The 26,875-nt window shown below is 39.5% G+C and overlaps 2 protein-coding genes across 3 annotated transcripts in view; one reads left to right on the plus strand and one right to left on the minus strand.

The window, feature by feature from the left end:
• Positions 1-1,135: 1,135 nt before the first annotated feature.
• On the minus strand, positions 1,136-5,093 carry LOC119726652. Of its 2 annotated transcripts, XM_038198415.1 has the most exons (3): positions 3,789-5,091; positions 2,959-3,112; positions 1,136-2,260 (listed from the first exon to the last, which is right to left on the minus strand). In XM_038198415.1, exon 1 carries the CDS (start codon positions 4,823-4,825, stop codon positions 3,893-3,895), a length of 933 nt encoding a protein of 310 aa, XP_038054343.1. In that variant the 5' UTR covers positions 4,826-5,091; the 3' UTR covers positions 1,136-2,260; positions 2,959-3,112; positions 3,789-3,892. The 2 variants fall into 2 exon arrangements, with proteins under 2 accessions (XP_038054343.1, XP_038054342.1); XM_038198414.1 differs by having other exon boundaries at positions 2,959-5,093.
• Positions 5,094-5,363: 270 nt separating this feature from the next.
• Positions 5,364-26,875, plus strand: part of LOC119726651 (protein O-linked-mannose beta-1,2-N-acetylglucosaminyltransferase 1-like) — a 36,065-nt gene continuing 14,553 nt past the window's right edge. Inside the window, exons 1-10 of the mRNA XM_038198413.1 lie at positions 5,364-5,460; positions 16,280-16,439; positions 19,508-19,660; positions 20,803-20,935; positions 21,854-21,906; positions 22,039-22,089; positions 22,768-22,982; positions 24,735-24,798; positions 26,179-26,335; positions 26,649-26,770. Of these exons, the coding sequence (XP_038054341.1) occupies positions 5,398-5,460; positions 16,280-16,439; positions 19,508-19,660; positions 20,803-20,935; positions 21,854-21,906; positions 22,039-22,089; positions 22,768-22,982; positions 24,735-24,798; positions 26,179-26,335; positions 26,649-26,770 (1,171 nt within the window). The 5' untranslated portion in view covers positions 5,364-5,397. The remainder of the gene's footprint in view (positions 5,461-16,279; positions 16,440-19,507; positions 19,661-20,802; positions 20,936-21,853; positions 21,907-22,038; positions 22,090-22,767; positions 22,983-24,734; positions 24,799-26,178; positions 26,336-26,648; positions 26,771-26,875) is intronic.

Genomic DNA, 26,875 nt, shown 5'->3' on the forward strand with positions numbered 1-26,875 from the left:
GTACTCTCGGGCTTTTTACACCCTATTGTCAAAAAACTCCACAACAAAACCTGCAGTGTTACCGTGGAAACAATGACGTTGGATGGTTGATCAATTTCTGCACAGATGCATTATTGTATGATGCAACATGTGGGTGTTGAAAAAAACTGGAGTGTCATGTTTTGTGGTTTTGTGTCGTGCTTGGGTTTGTTTTACTTCCTGAAAGCGGAGAAAGTGAGATCAGGAAATGATAATTGCGATGTTTTTACATGTATCTCGTTAAGTCATTGACCCAGAAATGTCCTTATACATTATACTTTGCTGGATCAGTCCCAACAATAGTTGGGGAATTCTTAACTATAGTTGGGACAATCCTAACTGTAGTGGATTGTCCAAACTCCCAACAATAGTTGGGATGATGCCATAGATGATTTTCACTATAACCAGAATTTTGTTGTAAAACACATATTAACAAGTGCCACCTGTTCTGTCCATGTAAATCTTTTTGGTATGGCAAGGGGATTTGGTATGGCAAGGGGAAATGTGAATAACACTTATATGATAATGAACAACATAGCAGAGGCCAAACTATTCATTTATTTCAGTATATTTAATTGTTTTTTTGTCCCCCACTGTAATTAAAGCCTGTTAGTGCAAAACTTTTGGGGAGTCAGGATTTGGGACCTACTTTTCTCTGAAAATTGATAATCATGCTGCCTTTTCCCCATCCAAATAAAAAGCAGTTAAAAAAACTTACCAATTTCACCATTTCGTATAAAAATGTCCAGTTTTTGAGTGTTCCCAGTATAAGAAGTGGACAGGTTTGTGTAGTGGTGCCCCTTGACTTTTTGATTTGAATACCCTGTAACTGCAAAGACCGAAGTGTCCTTGTACATGTACATCACATTCATAGTTCACCTCATGCTAACCAAGTTCACTGAACAGTATTTTCAGCTTTTCATTCCTTTGAGTAACCGCACTATGTACATGTAATCACTTAGTTAATGGTTGAATGTACATGTAGGATGTTAATTTCATGTATAGCTCATAATTAATGATATGTACTACAATGTACATGTAAATAAGGCCCATAATTGGAGTTTTTGTAAACTGAAAGAAAACGGACACAAACAAAACACAGAAACCAGTGTACAGATCATGTCAATGAAAACCAAAACTGAATGTTTTATTGCAAAATGAATCTCCACATGTACATGTGCTTGGGAACTTGAACTATTAAAAGTTACTCTTTTCACCAATGCTCGTTAGTAAAAAGGAGCAAACAATCGAGGTTGTAGCTTTTGATTATCACCCCGCCTTAAAATGACCTCATTTTGCGGTCAAGGACGGCCCAACTTCACACTTCCATTAATACCCATATTTTGGCGTCGCCCACACACTTACTACTGACGTCACGTTTTGGTTAACAAATTTTATGGTCCAGTAGCTTTTGGTTCAGCTGCAAATATGACGAAACCCAGAGGTCTTTCAAATGACAACAAAAGGTGGAACAGGCACGCCTCAAAATAGTTCGTACATGTATAGGCTGAACTGTTGCCAAAAGAAAATAGTTCCCATCAACAAAATATATTTTATAATTCAATACACATATCAAGTTTCTATCAAAGTATTGAAGAATACATGCACAAGATGATTGAGTGTTAATTTTTATTCAAAGGGGGGGGGGGCTGGGAAGTTTGAAGTTGGAGGTCAAACTTGGGTGGAACCAGGTTTCTGATGACAGAACATTTTGCAAAGTTTGTGGTCAACTTTGTTTTTAACAAACCCAAGTTAAGAATGTTTGAACCCAATTAAAGACAACCACATATATTTTGCAGCATTATGTGCATGTATAGCAAACTTAAGGAAAGGCTCAAGTTTCTCTACTTTCAGTTGGGGAATTTTGATTACATTTTACTTTTAACTAAGTTGGAAACCTAGTCAGTAGATGCCAAATTACTAATGGATCCTTTAGTAATATTTTATCTTTTCCTTTCATTTTCCTGTTTGGAAAGGCATAAGTTCATGCAGTTCTTGTTAAACTGTATCAATGAATTTTATTTTGATATTTTGATCACGATATAATCTGTACTGCTCTTGTGTTCACCAAATTTGGAATGAAATATGCCAGCTATGAACTCATCGAATGACACGGGGGAAAATTATGTGAAATGTTAGTGTAATACTGAGAAGTTGGGTTTGAGGTTACCAACATGTCCAAGGTGTTACGACCACACGAGGGGATGGGAGCAACTGGTCCACGGCACGTTGGTGTCCCATCCTGTGAAAAACAAACATTCACATTGATAATACATTGTACCAAGTTTCTCATTGAACATAAAGGAAAACCACCGTTTGCACGACTCGGAGAACCTTTTTGAACTTTTTGTTTTCAATTTTGAACATGTTGGGTTGAGGAATTCATGGGTGAGATTATGTGATGAAGTGGATGCAAAAATACAGAGTAGGGGAAAGTAGGCCAAATTAAAAAGCTGTTGAAGGAATGGCAATGAAAACGATGGCTTTGTCACTATTGCAACCGTTGTCATTCAACAAAGTCAGATAAATGTACAATGAAATTCAAACAATGATATAACTAATTGAATTATCCCTTTGATCTGAATCGTAGATCACATATTTTATTCTCGGAATGATATTTACTTGTCTAGAAGCTACATAAGATGAAAATGTTACAATAAAACAGAGCACTTAAAATGAGGTTTAAGTGACAGATTTTTATTTGGATGTACATGTATTAAGACTGCAACATTTTTCACACCAAAAATAATTACGATCATCTCCTTCTGGAAGTCAAAAAGAGAAATGAATTTAACAAAGATACATGAAGAGAAGGCACACAAATTAAAGCTGTTTTTTTTTGTTATAGTTTACTCTATGTTAAAAACACTGAAATAACCAAATCACAAAAAAGACTGTAGGTGAATATTGAAACATCAATTTGTCAACCAGTTTGTTTACCTAGAACTCTGCCTCATCCAGCTGACCTTGTGACCCGGAGAGGTCAAAGGGCGAATGAGCAGTCCCAGGCATGGCTGATGGGAGATGCTCTAGTTGCCATGGCTACCACACCCCTTGCTCCGGCTCAAGTGGCAAGATGCCTCCACAGCTCTCTCTGTAAGGAAAAATTCTCAAAATTGTGAGAATAAATTGATCACAGTTTTTACAGACAGAAAGTTTAATGGTCATGCACAACAATCACAGTATTTAAGTTATAGATCCTAAAGTAAGATTAGATCTGAATTTGTTATCATCTGAATCCAATTTCATGGAGATCACGAGATCTGATGATCTAAAAATGTTCACTTCACCAATCCTTAGCCTATTTTGGCAGAGCAATACTGAGATCTCTGCTTAGGGACTCCATGAAATTGAACACAGATCTCACTTTAAATTTGTGTGCACGTGGCCACTTCTGATTGTCTTTAATCAATTTTGTCCCAAATACTTCATTGAAAAACAAACACAAAATACACTTTGTATTTTCAGAAATGATTCTTCAAAAACACATGTCAATCCCAATTGAAACTTCACTGAATTCCCCCCTCCAATTTCACGCATTAACAAAATTCTTCAAAGATTGTTATGTACAGTTCATGGCCATGTACATGCAATTACTTGCCAATGATTTTGAGGCTTTTGTTTACTTTAGTAAAATTTATGCACAAGATCCTACAGAAGCTGTTTATTGGAATTCTAAGCCACTTCCTGCGTGGCACTTTAAAACTTGTTACTACTTAAAACATGTTAAAAGGGTGATAATGAATGTTTATTGCCATTGGTGAACATACTTGCACAAAATATTCATAACTGTCTCAGTTTTGCCCACTACCGCGAGGGGCATTGTTCGTTTTGTTATCTTGCCGGAAGTGCAGCTCGTTTAAGCGAGTGTAGTTTAACACGGCAAGAGCTCACTTCTCCGAACATGATCCCTGGCAATTCTCGTAACTTCGCCGTGCTCTAGATGTCTTAGTCTCTCCATCAGCACCATGCATTTTGAGACGAGCTCCTCCTTCGATGCCTCTTCCAGTCCCCTTGTGATGTTGTTGGCATACTCCTCTTCAAAGTTTCTCCGCAGGAAATCTGCATCCGTTCCATCCATGATAACCCCCGCACACCCGGTCTCTTCTTCGTCGGTTCTCTCTGGCTGTTCGCAACCGCAGGATGCAAAGAAAATGTCTTTGTAACCATGGCAACCACTGTCCTCATCCGGGGAGCTGGGTAAACTGCTGTAGTCGGATGGGCTCGATCCACAGCTACTTGGCGAAGCTCTTGTTGGGGTTAGAAACGAGCAGGTCAAGTTGCCGTCTGTCCCTCCCGTGACTAAGGCTGACGTGAGGCAAGTGTAGAACAACCGCTCATTCTCAGAGTCAAACTGATGGACTGGCTTGGGATTGGAAATGGGCGCTTCTTGAAGGATCAACCCTTCGTCGTACTGGCTCATCAGGAATTCGTTGTTGTTCCGGGGTGCTCCTATGACTCGCTTCAAACACCGTGCACGCTGGTCTCGTCTGTGCTTTGACAGCCGGTGTCTGTGGAGGGTCCTCCCCCGGCGGTGTCGCCTCCTCCGCGCCGGCCGAGTCTCGCGGAGTCCGTGGTTGCCGGCAATGCAGGCCGTGGCGGCTAGGGGAACCGTTGGCGAAGCGGTGACTCCGAGTAGTTTCTCTTCGGTTGCGGGGCTTGTCATGCTGATGGTCTTCTTGATCGTGGTGGCCGTGGTGATGTATTCTTCTCGCCGATTCCCGGAGCAGATGAACTGTTTCACTTCTTCTTGTTGCGCAATTTCGTGCGTCATTTCGAAACTCCGGTCAGCTGCTTCAAGCATCATAAACCGCGATAAGAAAATCGGAATTCTAAATGTGTCTGTCCGATTTCTTTCCTAAAAACGAACTTCCTAGCTTTAAGCAAGGAAATAAACAATTTCTAAACACTTCTCAAAATGCCAACGAACTAAACAGGTCACTCGAAGCGAGAAATATCAGACAGTAAGTTTCTACCTGTTCACTTGTCCACGTCGCATCTGCATCTGAAGTAGCGCGTGATTCGCGATGATTCGATCGCGAGTACGAACGTACACAAAACAACGTTTGCATGTCGCACACACTACGTTGTTACTACGTTTCAGCTCGATGAATGCATTCATGAATGAAAAGAGGCGGGCATAAATAGATGACGTCATAATCTTATCGTCGTGATTGGCTATCGCTGTGAATAATATACATAACAATTACTAGTCTGGTAGCCTTAATTTATCGATATAAATTCCACTCTATGTGGTCAGGGCTTCCTACTACTACTACAACAGCTGGTACGCGATATCGATTTCGTTTTGAAAGCACGATGTTTTCTGGTTACCATTGAAAATTGGTCGTGTTTCTGAACTGCAATAATATATTTCATATGCACAGCGATTTGGGTTTCAGACTATTATTAAAAGTTGGATCGTTGGAAGTTGAGAAATTGGTGAGTATAAAACCCTTTCAAAAAGTGGCATATTGATCCTAAAAATTGCTTTTACTGTATTTTTTTTTATTGAAAATTACTCATTTGTATAAAAGCGTTGATCACAACAAGCTCTTGCCTGGCAGCATTATACAATACGGCTCAGCTAAGCGAACCGTGCAAACCACCGTACAACTTGAACACTGTTGAAGTTTGTTTTGGTTGCTTGAAAATCATTGAATGAGGGCGCTGTTGGGTTGCTTGGTTTGGTTTGGTTTGTTGACAAGTGATGTAACCAAATTAAGAATCGCAATAAAATTCATAGAAAACTAACAACAAATTAAAGAACAATGGGTAAAAAGAGCTAGAAAACTAGAAAAAGGTCAAATGAAAATAAGGTCCCAGACTCCCATTCATCATGTTCATCAAAATCCTTTAGGCCGAATAAAAAAAACCATGTTTCTCGTCCAGGTTTTTGAAAAAAAGAGGAAGAGGGGCTGTTCATTTTATATTTTAAATTTTTTTCCAAAATTTTATGGTTTACTGATGATTATATTTTTGGCTGCGGGATATACAAATCATCATGTCTCTCTGTTAACTAGTTAGGTAGCTAAAGGTAAAGTCCATCATTTGTATCTGTGCATTTTGTTCGTTTGAAGCAATCTCAAAATCTAAAGAAGGGTGGTACTTCCAGAACGGTGAGGTTTTTAAACCTTACAGAAAGACCAATTGAAGTTGCTGTAGCAGAAAATTCTCAATTTTTTCAAACCTCCGAACTCTCCTGTCACGAAATGTTCGGCCTCAATATTTCACCATTATTATCTTGATGTGGATAGGTAGGCTACCTCTAGGGTGGGTTGAATTGCCTCAAATGTCAAACAAAAATGTGAAATTCACCAGAATTGCGTTCACCAGGATCCCTGGAGACGCACTGTTGGAAAAGCCTTCTTTCGTTGAATTCTTCAAAATGACAGCATATGCCAGAAAGAATAATTTCACCTGGAGTGCTATCTTTCAACCAAGTATGTTTTTCAACAATAATTACGTCAGTCACTTTTTTGATAACTGCAAAATGATGGACTGCAGCTTTAATTAGTAACAGATATGACGTTGACAAATGTTTTCAATGAGCAAATCTTTGGATTCACAATTTAACAGAAAACACATAAACTGAACGGTGTCTTCCTGAAATGGCATCACAGCAACAGCACCCACAGTTGCCTGGAAAAGCATGGACAATTTTAAATGTCTAAAGAAGTGTACTTTCCAATAAAATTAACCAAAAAGGATATCAAACAGTGTTCACAAATTTATGAGGCATAGAAGCTTTCACTAAATATGTTTCTAAGAGAAATTTGTTGCATGGATGTTTGATAACTGACCAGTACTAAGTCAAGCATGTAAACACAAATTAAAAAATCCCAAAACCCATTTGAACCAGAAAATGGACTACAAAATTACGTAATGTGGAAATACAATTTGCAGTAAAAAAACCCCAAAAGGCTTTAAACATAAACAAAACAGCTGAAAAGAGCGCAGAGGTGCATTTTAAGGAATGCATTAAAAAAGGTATAAAGAAGGCAATTTACAAACCTTTAAACAAGAAGTCACCAAGATAAAATCAATATGGAGATGAAAAAAAAATCCCAATAATATCCTGATTTTAACAATTTATGCCAATGCGACTGCCTCAAACCCAGTGGTCAGAAACTACCCGAGACAGCTTGTCTGTCCAAGGTCACTGTGATAAGGTAAATCTAATTGTTAATCGTGCAACCCTCTTATTTTTAGCATTCATGGGCATGTATGAATTCAGGTGTATTAAACTAGTGAAAATAGTGTGCAGCATACATACTGTATGTTTCTTCTAATTTACAACAGACAAGAGCATGGATGCAATATGGGCAGCGTACAAATTATCGTTGTATACATGTAGGTACATAGCCAACAGCTGTTTAATATATTTTGAATCATGTGCCAGTTGATTGGATGAATAATTATCTTCCCTCTGATTTCCCATGATTGTAGAAATTGAGGTATCAATGTCATTTTGAACACTGTGTCAATACAAATAAATGCGCTGTAAATGTATTTTGAAGTGGTTCAAGTGACATTTGGGATCTTTGTGAACACAATATGCATATTGAATGATATTAAAAAAAGTACAATTTATGATAAAAAAATTAATGCAAATACAACTCTGTACTTTATACTCACATTTAACTTGTACAGTGGAACGCCGCTATAAAGAACATTCAACATCGTGGGATCCACAGAAAGTGTTCGTAATAACGATCGTTCGGTAAGAGATTTTGAACCGCCGGTCCCCTTTTTAGTTTTGTGAACTGGCATTCCCACATCCCGCGGCCGCATGAGGAGTCGTCACGAAACTTTGGCAACGGGTGGTTTTCCCTTTTATTCCTTGGGGAAATAATAGCCATCTATCGCTGTTCAACATTCAAACACGGTGTAACTATGGGTAGTTTGATGTTCGGGAATTAAAAGTGGCCCATAGCATTTAATACAACCGCTAGAATTTTTGTGTGAATCTGTTGACTCTTTTCAACAACAATGTTCGGTACGTTTTGTACATTAAAACCGGGAGCCAAGGATGATGTTCGGTAGAGCCAAATGTTCGGTAGAGCGTTCGGTATAGCGGCGTTCCACTGTACTATGCTGAAACATTTTCAAATGTGAGGATGATCTGACAGTTGATTCTGGCTGATCATGGCTGCATCACCCATGAAAATTGATATCAACTACTTTTAATCGGCATTTTCTGAATCCTTAAAAAATATTCCACAATGCATAAAACACATGGTACATTCCTCGCGTTCATCTTTCAGTGGTCATACAATTAAGGCCCTTGCTTTGTATAAGATCAAGAAGGATTGGGGTTAATGCAGGAAAACTGGACTCAGTTACTGGAGATAAACAAATGGGAAAGCACTTTGGAAAGCCAGGTGTGGTAACAATCAATCAAGCAAGAGGTGTGGTCATGGAACAACAAATTAAACAGCACGGCTGGGGGGGGGGGGAACAATGGGCAGTGGAAATTGGAGGGGTAGTGATGGGTAACACAGAGGTGTGAAAGCTGATGTTTTTTGTCTCTGGAGCTGGAAGGATGCCAGGGGGGAACAAAAGGGAAGTAAGCTGGAATTGCAAGGAGAACAGTAAAGGGAAGTAATGAGCTAACAAAAGAATGAAATGTAAACCCCAAGTGGGAAGAAACTGAATTACAGGGTGAGTCCAAAATAGCGGAACCCAATGATTCATATTTCAAAAAATACCTAGCACCAAACATCATAATGACTCGAAAGCCAATTTCATAAGGTGCTTTTAGATGAAAAATATTGAAATTGCTCAATCTGTTCAAACAATATCACCATTTAAACGCAATGACCGTAAAACCTGTTTCATCCCCCCCCCCAAAAAAGTTTATTGTGTGTTCTGACTGTTTGGAACAACAAAGAAAATGAAAAAGAATCCTTGTTTCAACAACTGTCAACGACTGTAGTACACAACATCTTTATTAAAAATCCAGTCTGGCAAACAATTTATAAAATCCCCTTTTTTTTAAAGACAGGCCTTCAAAAGGACTTTGTTGAATATTTCCAACTTTTAACCTGAGGTTTTATTGCTGTTGATGTTCGAAGACAATTGTGACGACAATTCTTGAAATCGCATTTTTTAGATGAAAGAGGTTTTAGGGTGATTGTGTTTAAATGGTGATATTCTTTGAACGGATTGAGCAATTTCAGTAATTTTTTCATCTAAAAGTAGTTTATGAAATTGGCTTTACAGTAATGATTATGTTTGGTACTACATAGTTTTTAACATGAAATATAATTTTTGGGGTTTGGGTTCCGCTTTTTGTTACTCACCCTGTATATTAAAACTTTTCTGTTAATTGGCCGTTGTGCTACTTGCAAGCATGCTCAACACCCCGCTATTTTAACCATGGCCAGCACGGTTAAAGTAAACGCACATAGGAGAGTTTAGTTATCCCCAGCATTGGAACATCATGTGTTTGTGTGTAAATTTAATATTTCCTGTTGGCTGAAACAAACTAAATATAAGGCTACCAATATTTGGGGCAAATCAGATGTATTCGTATGCTCAATCAATTAAACTTTCTTTTTTTGGATAAGTGTCGTTTCCGTTTTTAGAAGTACATGTATCTTCATTGTTTCATTTCATCATAGATGTAATAATTATACAACATTTGCTTTTACTGTAATTTTCAGAAGTGGATGGATTTTTGGGGTTAGTATTTTATAGCAATATTGTTACACTGACCTGTTTAAAGTTTTGTGTTCATAGATGCTGGAAAAACTAAGAAAACAAATGCTGTTCTTGTCTGGTTGCCTGACCCTACTTCAGACGAAACAGGGCAATTTATAAACTTTGGGAAAATTGTCGGGTCAGGAAACCCAGAACCAGACTAGCTGGCTTGCAACCGTTTGCAAACAATATGTGGACTAACTAAATTTGGTAAATTGGGGGCACTATTGAAAAAAAAAGTCGTCTTTTTTTTTACAACGAGGGTTGGCCGACCATCATTGATTCAAACAAAAGCTCCTCTTTAATCTTTTAAAAATGCAGCACACCAGGTGCCATAATTTCACAGGATGCTTGAGACTATAAATTTGCTTAAATTTTTAAAGTCAAGTAAGGTATTTCGTAATAATTTGGTAGTTTTGTATTGGATGTTTGCAAATGTTGAATAGTAATTTAATTAAGGGCTCATGAAAAAAGACAAGTATTTTATTGTAAAAATTACACAGATGTTTTGACTATAAAACACTGACGCTGTAAATATGAGGACCTGCCAAGCAATATAAGATTGGAGATCCCTGAACATGCTGAATGCAGAAAATTGTGCTTGTGTTTTGCCTATTGGAAACGTTGATGAGGAAATGACATTTTATTATTTTTCTTCCGTTGCAAGGACTCTTGTCGCTAATAATAACTTCGTTATGATGTCTGTGCTCGTTTGAGGTTTAGTGGCAGGGACCGTGATGTGTTTTTTCAGTGCATAGCTGTTGTCCTTGATAATCCGCTTGAGGACAGAAAACTAATCGTTTGCCATGGAAAATTGCCCATTCTCTGACATTAGGCACAAATAATTTAGGTACTTAAAAGCATGTAAAAGTGCAAGCAGATGAAGACCGACATATAGTCAGGTTTTAAATTATTCATATAGTGCAATATTACTAGCCATTGATCGTTGTCAGTAAGGTGCTGACGGTTGCCATAGTAACGCATCCAGGTGATCAAGGGAGGCGGTGCTGAGTCCTTGCTTATTTTAGCTGGCATGATTGGACAGATGACTTGATGTTTGAGGAAGCAACCGTACCACGAGTTATTAAAATGGACTCGATCAATCCAATTACTGTTTGGGTTTTTTTTATTGGTACCGTTGCACATTGTTAATTTGCGACATACGGTACACACATACCATTACATGTAAATGTTATCGTAGATGCAGCAAATTTTGTGAATTGGGCCGTGGATTATATTCAACAGGCTACTTGTTGTCAAGCGAATTCTGTGCTCGCGCTGTCTACAATAAGGCATGGTAGGTTTTTCATAAATGTTTGTTCAAATCTGATGAAGTAGATTCTTTATATTGGGTTTTGCCCTTCACCATTTGTTCACTTGATTAAAAAATTCCAACATTTTGTCATACATAACAGTCTACATATACATGTATGAACCGGTACCTTCAGCAATAGGAGATTGAAATTGGCCTGTTGACAATGGTTGACCTCAGCAAGCAATTGGTGTTCCAGTGGTTAAGACGTCTGCATGCACTAGTAACCAGGAGGTGGTGGGTTCGAGTCCCACCCCAAGCTTGCAAGTCTACAGAAAGCTGTGCATGCCATGCATGATGTAGTGCTAACCCATTAGAAACTGTACTGTATTGTATTTCATCGAGTGTTCGGGTATTTTGAGCACTAGGGAGTACTATAAATAGGCAGGATGGTGTAGGGTGCTGCAAGTACATGTATGTAGCGAGCAATGGCTTATAAAGTTAGACAGTGAAGGGCAAAGCCAAATATTGATTTAAATTGTTCTAGCCTTTAGGCACATTTCAAAATGTCCATCAGTTGTGATTGATGGAAGTTGGATTAAAGCTTATGTGCATGTTTTTACATTAATTAGTCATGTATTAAAAAAAAAAGGAGTTATTTACATAATATCAATGTAAATGTACCAGTACAGTAAATGTACATTATACATGTATTCACCATGTATACATTATGTACATGTACAATGTACACTTCTCTCAGTTTCGTGGAATAGCTTCCCTCGATGTCAAATTAGTTGGTCACTGTGTGCATATTTTTTCCCTGGTGGACTCGACTTTGGCCCGCAGCTGTTCTTTTGTTGTTGAGAAGTTTGATAAGGCTTTTATGCCAGTGTTTATGTTTGGTGTTCAAAGATCAAGGTTCAATTGTATGGACTTTGCTAAGCACAATATAAAAATGTTGCTTAGCAGTAATGTGCTTATACACCATACAATGTAAATTATTGCTTTTTGACTGTTCTTGACTGATTGTTGCTGAGCGTATCAGTTTACTGAGCAATATCATTTAGCCGGTGACAAATGTTCTAAGTGATGGGGCCGAAAGTTATCAATGGAGTGCTGAAGTTCCTAAATTTATTATCAAATTGCCTAAGAATGCAGGAGAAAGCATCCTACATGTAGATTTCAACATTTTCCAGGGGCCCTCCCCCCCCCCCCCCGACCCCCTAAGGAGGGTGTGCCGGCCTTCACCTGAACCCCCTCCCAATTTCCTGAAAGCTAGATCCACCCCTACCCTGGGCACTTGCAGAAAAGTCATAAATTTATAAATGACATCTGTGTACATACGTACAACCCTATTTACAATTCGCAGGAACACAGCTACGTCCTTTGGGACTTTAACAATTCTTCATGTAGCTGTTGACCTAGGGTTCACCCAAGTTCACGGTGCTCGTAACTCAAGGGACTAGAATAAATTGGACTAGATTTGTTTGTCTGGTTTACCATACCAGTACAATGTACATTTATGGGGAGGGTTATGTGTTGACTTGGCATTCAAATTGTGTTGCATGATAGTGTGGTATGATTTTTGGGAGGAAAACCTGTGCAGTCACTTATTGATTTTTTGTACCGTTGGAGGCAGTGTCCACAAGCATACCGGTCAAAACCCGGAAGGGGAAGTTCCTGTTATTGCTACCTTCATTATTGGTGTTTCCTGAAGTTACGACTAAACTGAATGTTGTGTAAAATTGACAAATTGACAACATGCGGTTGTGCTTAGCAAGCAGTACATGCGATCTGGTAGATTTGACCGTCGGGATGACTTCAGAAGCTCGCTGGATCCTGTATCATTTTGTAAGGGACATAGATATCGCTGGCCTGTCGCAAAGATAGATTTTTCAAGAGAGGAATCGCTGTGATCAATTTGCTCGAAACCACCTCCCGGAACCTGCAGTTTGTTTTTCACAGACAAACTATACAGTCCACCTGCCAATTGCTGGAATCCCTCAGTCACCTGAAAACAGGCAGAGTATTATACTCTTCCAAACATTGAGTTTCCTCTGGTTCTTTTTTCAGAAACACACAAAGCCTCGTGGTTCTCCAAGATATTTCTCACATATGGTGCAATCACAAATTTGCTATTGTACAATATCCAAACCTCCCGGAACTGTTCCTGCATCACTGTGCCAGCCTCGGTCTATACTCTGCTGTAATTGACAACGATTCCGAGGATTTTAGAAGCATCCTGTTCATAACAATGTTTGTGAAACTTTCGGATCATTTATTGATAAAGGAGAACACAAACTGTCCAGTTGTTGCCCAGGTTGAGAAACTAGCTTCGTATTGTCCACATATTTATTTGCAGGTCTGCATGAACTTGCCGAACTGTAGTGAAACTGGATATTGCCAGTAGTGCTCTGGGCAACATACATGTAAAGACGAATGTTCCTGGTATGCATGCCTATAACTTAAAAAATAGCTGCCATCCTAATACAGAGGATGCTGCAATGTAGTGACTGTCAATGCACTGCAATGGTCCTGTTCATGTACGATCAGTTATCATGTTGCTAGGACCCACAGAAAGCATTATCTCTAGATGTATTTAGAATAGATAATTTTGCAGTGGTCGAGAATGCATCAACCGTTACTAGCACTTCCAAAATGACACCAACTATATGCGACCAGTACACAGATGTGGTTCATCGGGTTGTTCAGCTACCGGTACATGTCTGTACAGTCTAGTGTACTCTTGTATGTCTGGGAGGATTTCTGCAAACTGATGTCAATGTACTTTATTCGTGTATCAATGAATCACATGTATTTGCATCTGAAGTATTCAGTGAACTTGTACAGTGCGTCCTCCCGAATTGGTGAGGGTGGATTTTTGACTGAGGATCTGGATGCTCTCTGTTTCAAGAAGTAACTGGTAATTAGCCAGCTGTAGTCGTTAAGTAGCGTCATGGAGTGAGTGGTTTCAGAGACTTGGAAACAAGGCAAGGCATTCAACATATACAAGGAAGCTAGTGGAATAAGAGACTGTTTTGAAGATTGTTAGCTACATATACATGTATGTACATGTTCTTGTACTTGCTGGCTGTGAAAAGTGAATGCTTCACATCATCGGTATGGAATTTTATCAGGTACATGTATGGGTATTGACCGTTGGCCCTAGCGACCTAAATCTCCAAAATGCAATTACCTGGTTTTGCAGTATTATTATGAATTTTATAGAACCATGCAGTTGGGCCTGCATGCTACACAATATGAATGGAGCCATATCCAACAAATTCTCCTTTTTTGTCTGAGTAATGAATCCAGCTGTGCCTTTTATTGGCTTTCCTTGAGCTTTGTGAATGAGGCCAAATAAAAAAATAAACCAGTTTCTCATTCCCGCCTGCTTTCTGTTTTGCGCCTGCCTGCTAGAAACTAAAGGCTGACGGCTTATGTGGACACAAAAGTATCAAAACCCTGTAATCTTGAGGGAGGGGGGAAATATGGCTGGTTGCATCCTTCCTTTTTTCAACAAGTCCAGATGAGAAACAATTTGTTTTCCTCTGCCTTATAGAAAGTTGGGGAATAAGGAGCAGTGAGGCATTCTCACAATTTAAGAACATATCTTGAAATAATTTGCTGCTGCATTTTTGTAACATTGCATCCTCTGCGGTCAGTTTCTTATTTTGATTCTGAGCAGTTTTACGTGACATCTTATGGGCAAACTGGAGAAAGTTGTAAACATTTAAAACATAAAGAGTATAACTGTATAATGCAGGCAAATATACATTACTGCATCGTTAATAGTGTTTGTACTACGTGTAAAAAAAAATGTCTTACGTCGAGATTTAAACGCCATACCAAAAAATACTCGCTTTCAGAATCTGTCACTTTCGACTTACATTGTATTTGTAGTGTCCTCCAATGTTGATAAAGCACTGGAGACGGTGGCGGAAGGCGCGTGGTGTGGCCGAAAGCTTTTGAAGGAATGCAGGATCAGCTCTGATGTCATTGCACACCTTCATCTTTTGGCGCAACACACAACCAAGGAGGTGTGCAATGACATCAGGGATGATCCTGCATTCCTTCAAAAGCTTTCGGCCGCAGCGTGCGCCTTCCACCACTGTCTCCAACGCTGTGTCGACATTCTGAAAGTGAGTATTTTTCTCGTATGGCGTTTAAATCTCACCCTCTGTACAAGGCTGATGAAAGTCGCTCTATAAAATGTTGTCATGCCGCGTTTACATGATCTGAAATTTTTGTTTAATTCCATTGGTGAACAACAGAGTTAGTTAGGATCAAAAGTAGGATATTTTTTTTTTTTACAAGTACTTAGTTGTATCGTCCATTGCTCTAGTGGTACATGGCACATTACAGTCACGTAGTGTAATAACTCTTTCAGCATTTTTTATTGCATTATTTAAGTTGCATTCCCTGTGCTACGGTATTTTGAGTTTCATCCCCAAAAATATAGATTCTTTTTCTAAATTGCTATTTTTCTAGCAATACAAAAGTTATTGACTTGTGAAAGACTTGGCTCTGCTAGATTAGTTGTTACAAAGTTAACAAATTTATGCCCAAAATCGGTAGGCTGGAAATAATTAAATTCACGAATAATTTTTTTGTCTCTGTCTGTATTTCACTCATTTTTTTAACAACAAAAATTCTATTAATCAGATTAAACTACAAATGGAAACTGACTGGGTTTCTATTGTAAATAAATAAAAAAAAGTTCATCTTCAAATACAGATTGATTTGAAAATGAAATGACTACAAATAATTTTGAAATAAGTCATAAACGGAAACTGAATACTGCCAAAACATACGGCTGGCTAGCTCAGTTGGTAGAGCACTGGAACGACAATCCGGATGCCATGGGTTCAAATTCCGCTCCAGTCAATTTTTTTGGTAAAATTAATAATAATTTTGGTACAAAAGGAGAAACAAAAATTTCATTTACCCAAAATATGCAAACTTAGCTCGGACGACTTTAGTTGCCATATCGATAAGGCCAAAAAAAAAAATAGTTCTGCTTCCGGTTTCCCTACGTACCGGTACCCTATTCTGACAGCCCCTACCCTAATTTTTTTATTGGAAAAATGAGAAAAAATCACCCCAAACCATCAATTTCTACCTTTTACCCTTGACAACACACAGACGCCTCCAAATGATCATACACAAAAAAAATTTGCCCAAAAAAAAAAAATTCCCTACCTACCTACCCTATTTTCAAATGCCATGTAATCGGAAGCAGAACTATTTTTTTGTTGGCCTAATTGCTCAAATTAAATCTTGATCTTTTGATTTTCTCCGCAGTCCCGGCCGCCGTCCGCCTATCAGAATCGCTACGCGAGGAAGACACTGTACCAGAGGAGGCGAGGGTTGGACCATGAGTCACACGGAGTCTGTAAACACTGCCTCATGTTCCCTTACAAGGTAGCCGGAGTACTGCTCAGGCAAATGAGAAGGATGAGACGTAAGTAAATAACACCCACCCTCACACCCCCCCGACCGATCCCCACACCCCTCCTCCCACCCCCTCCTCCCCCCCCAAAAAATTGCATTCTACATGTATATCGTGTATAGAGCAAGAAATTTTATTTGATATTTGACATTTTCAAACTGTTTTAAACAGGTAGAAAATATAAAATATCATATTTTTTTGATGTGCTCAGTCATTTTGTATGATGAATCTATTTGAAATTAATGAAGAATCAGCACATAACAGTGATGAATTTTGGAGGATTAGCCCTAACCCTCAACCCGCCAAAATCCTTCAGGCAGTTTTGGGGGATTTTGGAGGATTGAGGCTGAATGGCAAAAAAAATGTTGGTTGATTTTGGAGGATGCATTGTGTCGAGTTTATAGGCGGAATCCTGCATTGTTGAAATGTTAAGCCATGCATAATTGAGGCCTGTATTACATGTACATGATGTATGCTTGGTATCATCCGCATCATCAATTAACAGGTCTTGTTGGAGGATTTTGAAGGATTGAGGCAATGGCCGCCCCTCCACTGAACAAATTCATGAAATAACGGATGATTCTGTAGGATTGAGGCTATTGAAATCCAATTTAGTAGAGTTAATGGCAGCTGGTCAATCTGTTTCATGTGCAAGTAAAATAGAATGAATTTGCCCATGGCATAATGGTGATAACAATTGACATTTACAGGTCTGAATTGTCCAACAATCCTGTACTGAATCATTAACAGTTTTAGACTCGCAGACTAGAGGTGTTGTACCTTGTACCTTGTGCATGTTGTAGAATATGCATGTACCTCAAAATAACTGGAGGCTTGACAAGCTTGATGAGGGTGGTATGCTACCTAGTACTGTAGTAGGACTTGTTTACTCTGCTGGTTAAGGCCCCCCAAAAAAGTCTCCGGTTTCTGGTATGGAGCTTGCCCAAAAAGTGGTGCGGCGACGCGGCTTTTTTTTTTTTTTACCTAATTTTTTTGCTTCAAATGTCGGCTGATGACTGCAAATGGTGCCCAACTAAACTTAGTGCAAATATATGGGAGTCCAGAGAGGCCACATAAAGCTTAAAGCTAAAGCTCGACCATAACCCAATCTAAAAACACGTTAAAATTGTGCAGCAGCAGGAGGAAATAGACGTTGCACATGTACGCAGGCATGTATATGTTCATTTTTATATTAATTACATATTTAAGAGGAACTACGGGGACCCCCCCCCCCCCCCACACACACACACACCGTCGTTTTTTGCTATGCTTCCGAGGATTGGCTTTGTGTTTTCCTTTGTTCCCTGATCTAAACCTTTTCCATAGACTTAGTGCACAAACCTGCGTTCGAGGACAATAGGCACCGTCGTTCGAGGATGAATGGCCCCTTTGTGCTCCTTTTGTTGTCTGTCCTCGAGCGTAATACAATACAGGAACACACAGACACAAATCATGAACATCATGAAAATTGCTTCTAGATACCGGTAGATCACACATTTTTCTTTATGCTTTTCCCCTGAACTACACGTAGTTCATTGTACATTTTATGGTGCCACTTGAACTTTGCTGCCAGTGTCTGTTTTAACAGCAGCTGTTATTTTTACAAGCTGAAAGGTAGTTTAATTTTTATTTGTCTGGCTTATGAAAAGACAGTGCCTGTAATAGAAAAGAAATTGTGCGTGTGTCATGTACAATAGAATGATCTTGCTTGTTGCACTAAGACATCAAGTGTTGACATCATCTTCTTAGTAATGTCAAATGTGGTGTGACAGCTAGTCCAACTGACATTTAATTCAAGCAGGGGAGTTGTTTTTCAGAGAGATTACATTTCAAGTTCTTGCCAAGAAATTGGGACAACGATCATAGCTCTTTAACTGGACAATTTGTCTGGATGCAAGCCAAGGAATGTGTATCATTTCATTGCAGACATGGACAAGCAGGATATGTCAGTGTGCATGTAAATGTTTAAAGGGGGAAAAATCCCAGCTCTAGAGTAACCCTAACTCCCTAGGCATTTTGGCTAGGATGTAACCTCAATCCTGCAAAATCCTCCAACTGCCTCCATGTAAAAAATAGCGTACAACCTCAAGCCTCTCAAATCCCCCCTTATTTCTTGAATGTGGTCCTTGGAGGGGTGACCACTGCCTCAATCTTGCAAAATCCTCCATGTTCAAATGTTGAGGCAGAGCCAGTGACATCCTGGAGCAGTGCAGAGGATTTCAAGTATAAGGCCTAAATTTATCATGCAAGGCTGGGCATAAACAACACAAGATCCAGCCTAAGACCTTACAACCTCCAAAAACAGCCACACATTTTTGCCATATATATAGCCTCAATCCTGCAAAATCCTACATTTTGCAAAGAGGATTTGGGAAGGTTAGGGTTAAAGGAAATGTGAAACATTACCGGTAGTAACGTTATCAGTTTGTCACCTATCCAATGCCGTGTTCACATTGGATTTTAAAGGGAGCAAAACTAGGGGAGACTGCTGTCAACTTTACAGAGAATTACCAACTTTACCAAATTACATGTAAGTCCAGTGCAGACAGCCAGCTAACCTCCAGTTCCCAAACTGTCAAGTTTCAGCTGTTGGTTGTAAGTTTTACCGTCTGCAGTGGTAACTTTTACAGGGCCAACTAGGTCGCGGGAGAAATACAATTTTTATAGAAATATGTAACGAATGACTTTCCCACAGGCTGAAATTAATTAATAATTAAGTACGGACGCATAGTAGAATTAACCACAACAGAATGTTAACAATTAATTACAGGCTAACGTTTTACAAAATTTACTCCAATGTGAACCCGGCCCAAGTCTCCCTTAACCCCAATTGCTTAGGCTCTCTTGCCAGAATAGCCTCCTGAATCCTGCAAAATATCCACTTTGCAGGAACCCAGTGACATGTTCTTTGCAGTTCCACCTTCTAGAAGCATACAATTCCATGTAAAGAAATAATACACTGAACTTTACCTTCCCCAATCCTTCCAAATCATATTGAAGGACCTATGAGGGTCAGAGTTCATCCAATTTGGTTGATTGGTATACATTTCCAGTATTATTTGTTTTGGGTTGTGTTTCAGTTCAGTACCAAGTGCTTATTCTGCTTGCCATTGGCCTGGCGTATCTGTGCGTGTCCCGGGTCTTGACAGGGTCGGCAATGGAAGAGGACCAACATTTGGAGATGCAGAGGCACATCCATCAGGCGCAGGCGCAGTCGCATTCCGCCACAGCCGGTAGGTCAAATTTCGCTTGATTCTGTGCTTGAACTGTACATGGTGCTTGGTTACCGCTCACATGAGCACCAGTGGGAGGGACACACCTAAGGTGCACTGTTTGCAGGTGGATGGCACAAAATTCATGCAACTGATTTTTTTTTTTCAGTATTCGAAACCTATCATGTCTATCCAGTTGAAATGCTTAAAATTTGCCTACGTGGAGACACTGGCGATTTTGCCTACTCGTTACGATATAGAGTGAGTTTTTTTTTTATAGCCGCGTGTTCAAACAGCATCCTCGCACTGAGCTGTCAGCGTCATTTAAAAATAAAAGATGATGTTGAGCACGCACAGAGGTGATCCAATCAATGCTTTAAATGGGAACTAGCTACTGGTCCCCATATTTTAAGGGGGGGGGGGGCAAGGGACAAGTCTAAGGTTTTCCCAATGTCCTCATTGTAACCATTGAGCGACTACTTGTGCTCAAAAGTCCGTACCATAAGAGGTTTTGTTCAGCTCCTCCTCTTGCTCAAGAGCATGATCTCATGAGTGCAGAGCCTATGTCATGGTGATGCTTAGCAACAAATTTGCCAAGCACAGGAAATATTTGCTTACCATGACTGCAACTCGGTCAGCATGCCCAAACCGAAATAGGGGGAGGGGGAGGGTGGACAGCAGTTTACAGTAGGCAAATGGTAGGGAGTGCTTGTCATTCTTAACACACAAACATGACAAATAGGCTAATATACCGGTATGTGATGCGATCAAGCTAAATATATGTGATGCGATCAAGCTAAATGATTCGTTTGTCAGGAATTTTTATTTGGAGATTCAGGCCAAAATAGGGCCACTTCATCACATCACTTCATCACATGTTTTGGTGTTCCGACTTCCATAATTTTTGAACTAAAGATGGTATCAGCATGTGGTTTTCACAGCAGTAATGCTGAGATTGTGTTCCTTTCATATAGTAAATTTTTTTTTTACCTGGGTCGCCAAACGACTTATTTAGCTCGATTGCATCACATATGTGTTGTACCCGGGTGAGCGACATCTGATTTGAAAATCCTATTGGTGTAAGGAATTCTGAGTGCGAGTGCCAGTGGCGTAGCCATCTTGAAGATTCAGATTTCCTATTTCTTCATTTGCGTATTTCTCAGGGGCAAAGGTCGTTTACGAGAAATCGACGGTCTGCAGCAACCGTCGGGCATGTCGGGTTGGTCAAGTGGGCTTCCATTTAATGTCTGGGTTTGAGAACGCAAAGAAGCCCTACATGTGTCTTAACAACAAAATGTAAGTGCTATAATGAAATATGTCGCATATTTTCCCGTCCCAAACAAGCTACAAAGGCTGCTCTACGTGTTGTAGTCGAGTCAATCACAAATCTACACAAGTCTATCCCAAGTTGAAATATACCTTACATGTATGTTATAAGGAGCGCTGTCGTCCAATGGTTATGGCGTTTGACTCATGTGCTGTGGTACATGTATGTTGGTTTGAACCCTGACGGGGGGCATGATGCTTGTGTTCTTGGGCAAGACACTTACATGTACATGTAAACTACTTTTGCCTCCCTCCACCCAGGAGTATAAATGGGTACCTGTGAGGCTAGAGACCAGAATGCGCTGATCTCAAGCTGCTGCAAAAACTGGTCTCATGGCCTGATGCAGTGTTTCCCCGGGCTAATGAACTGAGCGAGGTGGTAAAAATTCAAATTGATGATTGAAACAAAATTTACGCAGTCTGCAAACTGAAAAGAATGCAGCGCTCACAAAAAAATACGTGATGATTCCATATCTACACATCCAAATTGTGAGTTCTTGATACATAGAGTCTAGGATTCAAGGAAAAGGCTCATAAATTACACAAAATGAAAATTTTTTGATTAGTATTTCCTTTATTGCAAATCTTCACAGCGAGGTGGTGATATTGGCAAAAATTGAGCGAGGTGGTCACTGAAAGTAGCGAGGTGGGCCGCCTCACGTTTGAATGGGCAGGGGAAACACTGGCCTGATGAACAGGGGTAATAGTTGTGAAGCGCTCTGAGACCTGTAGCATAAGCGCTATAGGCCTATACATTGAAAGCACCACATTACAGGAAATCCTCCCCATACAAGATGTGCAAGCAGATATCCTTAAATTTCTCAGAAACTACTTAACATGAGTACTTTTTGAAACTTTTAACAATATTGGAACTGCTTTTCTTGTTAGAGTTTTGAAGGATGAAGTTTCGGGCAGAGGACTGAACATGGTAGTCTTAGACGGTAAGAAGTTTGATATTCTAAAATTTACTTCATATGTTTTGATACACATGAGCCTGAACAAACGTGCATAATAGTTCCTATGGCATAACAGTTCTTAGGTTTTAATGTTATATTAAATTGTTTGTTTTGCAGGAAATATCAAAGAAGTTGTTGTTAGTTGGCATGCAGATACATATTTAGAATGTGAGTAGCTAAGTAATTTTTATTTACTTCCTGCGCTCAAATCTATCATATCCAATACCCACCTTGGATTGATTTTAAGGAATATAAGAATTATAGCACTGTTGCTCTGCCATCGCAAATTTAGGACTTTTGTCATGGCCACTTTTTTTTTAGTTCAGTGCTTCATGCCCAAGTCCCAATTTCATGGCGCTGCTTAACAGTTAGCAGAAAAGTTTTGCTTATCGTAGAAAAATTGTGCTAACATTAGGCATGGATGTGCTAAGAGTTGCGCACGCATGGATATTTCTATTGTTACGCCACTGATTTAAGCAATTTTTCTCCTCTGGGGTAAGCATGCCTTTTGCTGTTCATGCTGCATACTGTCTCCATTAAATAGACACGAGCTCGGTTATCATGAAATTTGGCCGAGAGATTTTCTGAAGTGAGGACAATTTTGTGACTTTTTTTCGGTTTGAAACTGCGCTAAAAAATAACACATGTAAAATGCTGTTCATAATTTTAACAGCCGCTCATATTAAACCTTCAACTTTACTTTAGTTTTGTTTACAAAGTGGGAGGTTGACAATCTGTGTCAGGAAAAGTACAACAAAATATCCAGATTCAGTTGACTCTAAGTATTCCAATCAGGGGTAACAGTATCCTGTGGAAGACACACTTCTATTGTTATTTTTATTCCAGCGCCACCAGCACTGATAAACTTCCTTAAGAAAATTGCTCCCAAGGACGTGCTCATCATCACCACCTTTGACGACGCATTCCGTAAGTTGTCCAAAGAAGTCAAAGACATGTTGGCCAACGACTTCAAAAGTCAGTATATCAACCAGATGGCTTACCGGTCTTCCTGGGTGTTCGTTGGACAGAAAGGGGTCAAAACTTCAGCCGGAATTGAAAAGGTGAGATTGTGCTGTCTTTGGATTATGTTAATGGCGATTACTTTAGCTCAAATTTTTAGTCCGAAAAAATTAAATTAATGTATCCTCTCTGAGTGATCCCCCTTTGCTCTATCCGAGGTTTGCAGTTTTTTTAGAATCTCAGAATGTTGACTGGACATCGCCGCTAGGCATCATCATCCAGTTTGACTTCACGCCGGTGCCGTGCAAGCGTGAGATTAAGGTTGTGATGAAAGATGTTTTCCTAGGGTTGTCTTAAATTGGGATGATGATGTTTGATGGATAAGTTCATCAGGGAGCTTGTTCCAGTCTACAAGCATTTTTGAAAAAAAAATTGGGGGTACGCTTGCGTGCGGCATTGCAAGGAAGCGTAGCACTGATTATGTCTATTTCTTTGTGATCTTTCTACTGACGTGATGTACAAAAATGTAATAAGGGATGTCAATGGCAATTTCTTTATGGGTTGAGCATTAAAGCATAGATAGCTCAGATGGTAGATTACCAGAACGGCAATCCGGAGGTTGCAGGTTCAAACCCTGCTCCAGTCAATTTCTTTGTTCAAACCTTGTTGTTAACAATACAGATTTGTGAGTCAACTGAATGCAAATACGCCAATGAGAATGTCATACGACTAGTAAAAAATTACAGTAAAGTTAATGACTGCAGAAGGCACATTGTGCTTGCAACAAGCTTTCAGTTAAGAAATATTTAGATACCTTTTTGGAATAAGAAATATTGCAGCGACGTAGCTTTCGATGTCATCTCGACATCTTCATTCCCTGCTGGTTTGTGATTGCCCAAAAGACGGTCACATGACCGGAGTGGTTTAATACGGGCGATTCCCAATAGTGCGCCTCCAAGAGTTTGCAACGCGTTGGCCAATCACAATGCGCAAAATCTGTCGACCCAATGCGCGTTTGGAAAAGGTCGACTGATTTCGCGCATTGTGATTGGTCAACGCGTTGCAAACTCTTGGAGGCGCACTATTGGGAATCGCCCGTATTCACTACGCTGAATGAAGATGTCGCAATGACATCGAAAGCTAAGTCGCTGCAATATTTTTGATTCCAAAAAGGTATCTAAATATTTCTCATCAACGTGATGGAATTCAATATCAGTATACATGCTGCTAAGCTTTCAGTTAACTGTGCACAAACATATGGCAGGAATGCGTGTTAGTGTGGCCCTACAACTAAATTTCATTTCAGTGTCTGTCAGTTAAGCCAAAAAAAAAATAATACTCGGTCTCTGGTCAGACCAAAGTTCCAGAATTGATGCGGCGACGCGGCTTTTTTTTTTTTTTTTTTTTTTTTTTTTCAAGCTTGGATTGTACAGACAAAATGGGGTACTATTTTGCTTTTTTTGGTGTCCTCATGTACATTGGTGTCCTGCATAATTTGCCTTAGTGCCCTCAACCATTTGCCGTGGTGCAATTTCCCATTCCTTGGTGCTCTTTGGTAAAAAAAATTGAGGAGGTGTGGCAATAGAGGGCACTGTTGGAGCTACCGTGGAACATTTTGGGAAAAAAAAAAGATTGACGCGCATGGTTAAAATCGACGCGCGCGCTGACCAGAGACCGACTATTTTATTTTTTTTTGCCTTACAGTAACATCTTTTTATATCACTGCCGAGGCTGTTTTTATGCACGGTGCCCATATTAATATATGTCTTGTATGAAATCGTCATGCCTGTGTTTTTGTTTTAACCACACGAGCATGTCTACACTACTTGTTCGTTTTTTTTCTTTTCCTTCAGTTGAATTTGATACATGGGCAGTGGGCTGATAAAATTGAACTTCGCGGATGCTTGTCCTTACCAAGTAAGCTTGAAACAAGCCTCAAAATCATTTTGCTGTCATGCTCAACCACTTTTTTTGTATTGAGCACAACTGATAATGTCCATTTTATCCCCTAGAAACTTAACATAAAAGCTAATAAAACCCACTAACTTATTGAAGAAATGTGTAGCATTTGTTGTTTTAACTCTTTCAGTGCCCGCAAAATTTGAAAAGTTTAACCCTAAAGTGCCCAACTTCGAGCGCTTTTGTTAATTGTTCAAAATTCTGTAAAAAAAAAAGTAAATAAGTTTTACTCACTAAATTTGTTGTTGTTGCTCTCTGGTATATCCTTGGTATATTGGAAAGTCAATAGTAGTCACGTACATAGTGATACACCCTGAAACACTATCCTGCACACAGGGGAATTCAGTGTCAGTGCTGTGCCCTCTCGCAAGAACTCGAATGAAACAATTAGAAAGAGCGAGAGCGCCCCATTGTGATAACATGCTTACTCTACCTCGTACATGTACGAGGTTTGGCAATTTTAAGTATGAACATAATACCTCGTACATGTACGAGGTTGGCGATTTCGAACTAACAAATATACCTCATACATGTACGACTTTGGCACTGAAAGAGTTAAAAAGATAGAGCTGTAATATTTACCTGCAACACTTTCGCAGATAATTTTTGTTAAAAATCCCAGTTTTTATTAGACTAACCCATTTTTATTTGACACAGTTTTCGCAGATAGTTGGTTTCACATGTTTGCATTTTCTTGTCATTGTTTTCATACGCATTCTGTGGAGTTCAACATGTTCAGCAATATTTAGTGGTTGGATTTACATCTGGATTTCTTAAAATTTGGTTTGCATTCCACTATTCAATTTCAAGTTTGGAAACCAGATATTCGAAACCAACCCTAAAAAAAAATTAAGCCTTCCATTTTTTTGATAACTCAGGCTAAAGAAAACAACTGAAACATCCCCCAAATAACTCCAGGGTCTCTGGTTTTAACTGCATTCTTCTTGGTACCTGTATGAATAGCTTGCCGTCATTTTTTTAATTAACATTACAGCTCCGGAGTGTAAAAGGCCCAGTGGTCATTGAATCCCGCAAACCAACTACACATTCATTGGGAGGGCATTTCATGCGGCACCCTATTTGTCACTTATTGTTGGCGTGACTGATCAAAAAAAATTAAAATTATAATGGGAGCTTCCAGTGATATCAAATAACCGTTACTTGGTTTGAAAAAAAATAGGATAACCAGATTCTAAACTCTCCAATTTCTCCCACCACTAGCAAAATACTAACTTCCAAAGTAATTTTTTTTTAATTATAAGTTTTGTCTAATTAACTTCTCTTTAAAAACTCCCTTGCCCTTTATATGCTTTATTTCAAATTTCATTCCACTCCTAGTGAGCACCAACACCAGCACCATAGAGCCAGGGCGGGACTTATCCAGTAACTGCAACCAGCCAGAGTGTGCCAACAACATGTTCCCTGTCACTGTCCAAGCAGGCGTCACTGTCAAGAAGGTCCAGCAACCCCCAAGCGTCTGTATCGATGGACAGCAGTAAGTTCAGGCATCGGATGACTCGGTGGAAAGTCTCTTATCTTTGTGTGAATCTTAAATGCAGAGGGTGAACTTGGACCAAACGAGATGGGGCTGAAAGTCGCAGTTGGGGAAATTTCTTATACTCAGTGACTTGGTCAATCAGTCCTACAGTGACTCGGGGAGTCAGTCAGTCGGGGAGTCAGGGAGTCAGTCAGGGAGTGACAGGGGGAGTCAGTCAGTCAGATAGTCAGTTAGAGGACAATGGACTGGTCCTTCGTTTCTGGCAAAAACAGAAGTTCATTATCATCTTGACGTGTTTCCTTTATCGTAGAGTGATGGGTCCAGTGAGGATCAAACAATATGATCCGGGCTCCCGAGGACTGAACTGCATCATCTATGACCCTGTGCAGATGAAAGTTGTCAAAATTGGCCGTTTTGACACGTACAACTCAGGTAGTGAAAAGAAATCCCACTTGATGTTAAAAAAAAAAACGCTAGTGAGATCGCTAGAAAAAGATGGGAGAGAACACATGACAAGTCTCTTGATTGAGCGCATTA

The sequence above is a fragment of the Patiria miniata genome, unplaced genomic scaffold (assembly GCF_015706575.1).
Source record: "Patiria miniata isolate m_02_andy unplaced genomic scaffold, ASM1570657v1 HiC_scaffold_2, whole genome shotgun sequence".
Lineage (NCBI taxonomy): Eukaryota > Metazoa > Echinodermata > Asteroidea > Valvatida > Asterinidae > Patiria > Patiria miniata.

What these genes read in the sequence shown, in the direction of transcription:
- LOC119726652 (XM_038198414.1), bottom strand. Translation starts at nt 4,825, where the DNA reads ATGATGCTTGAAGCAGCTGACCGGAGTTTCGAAATGACGCACGAAATT.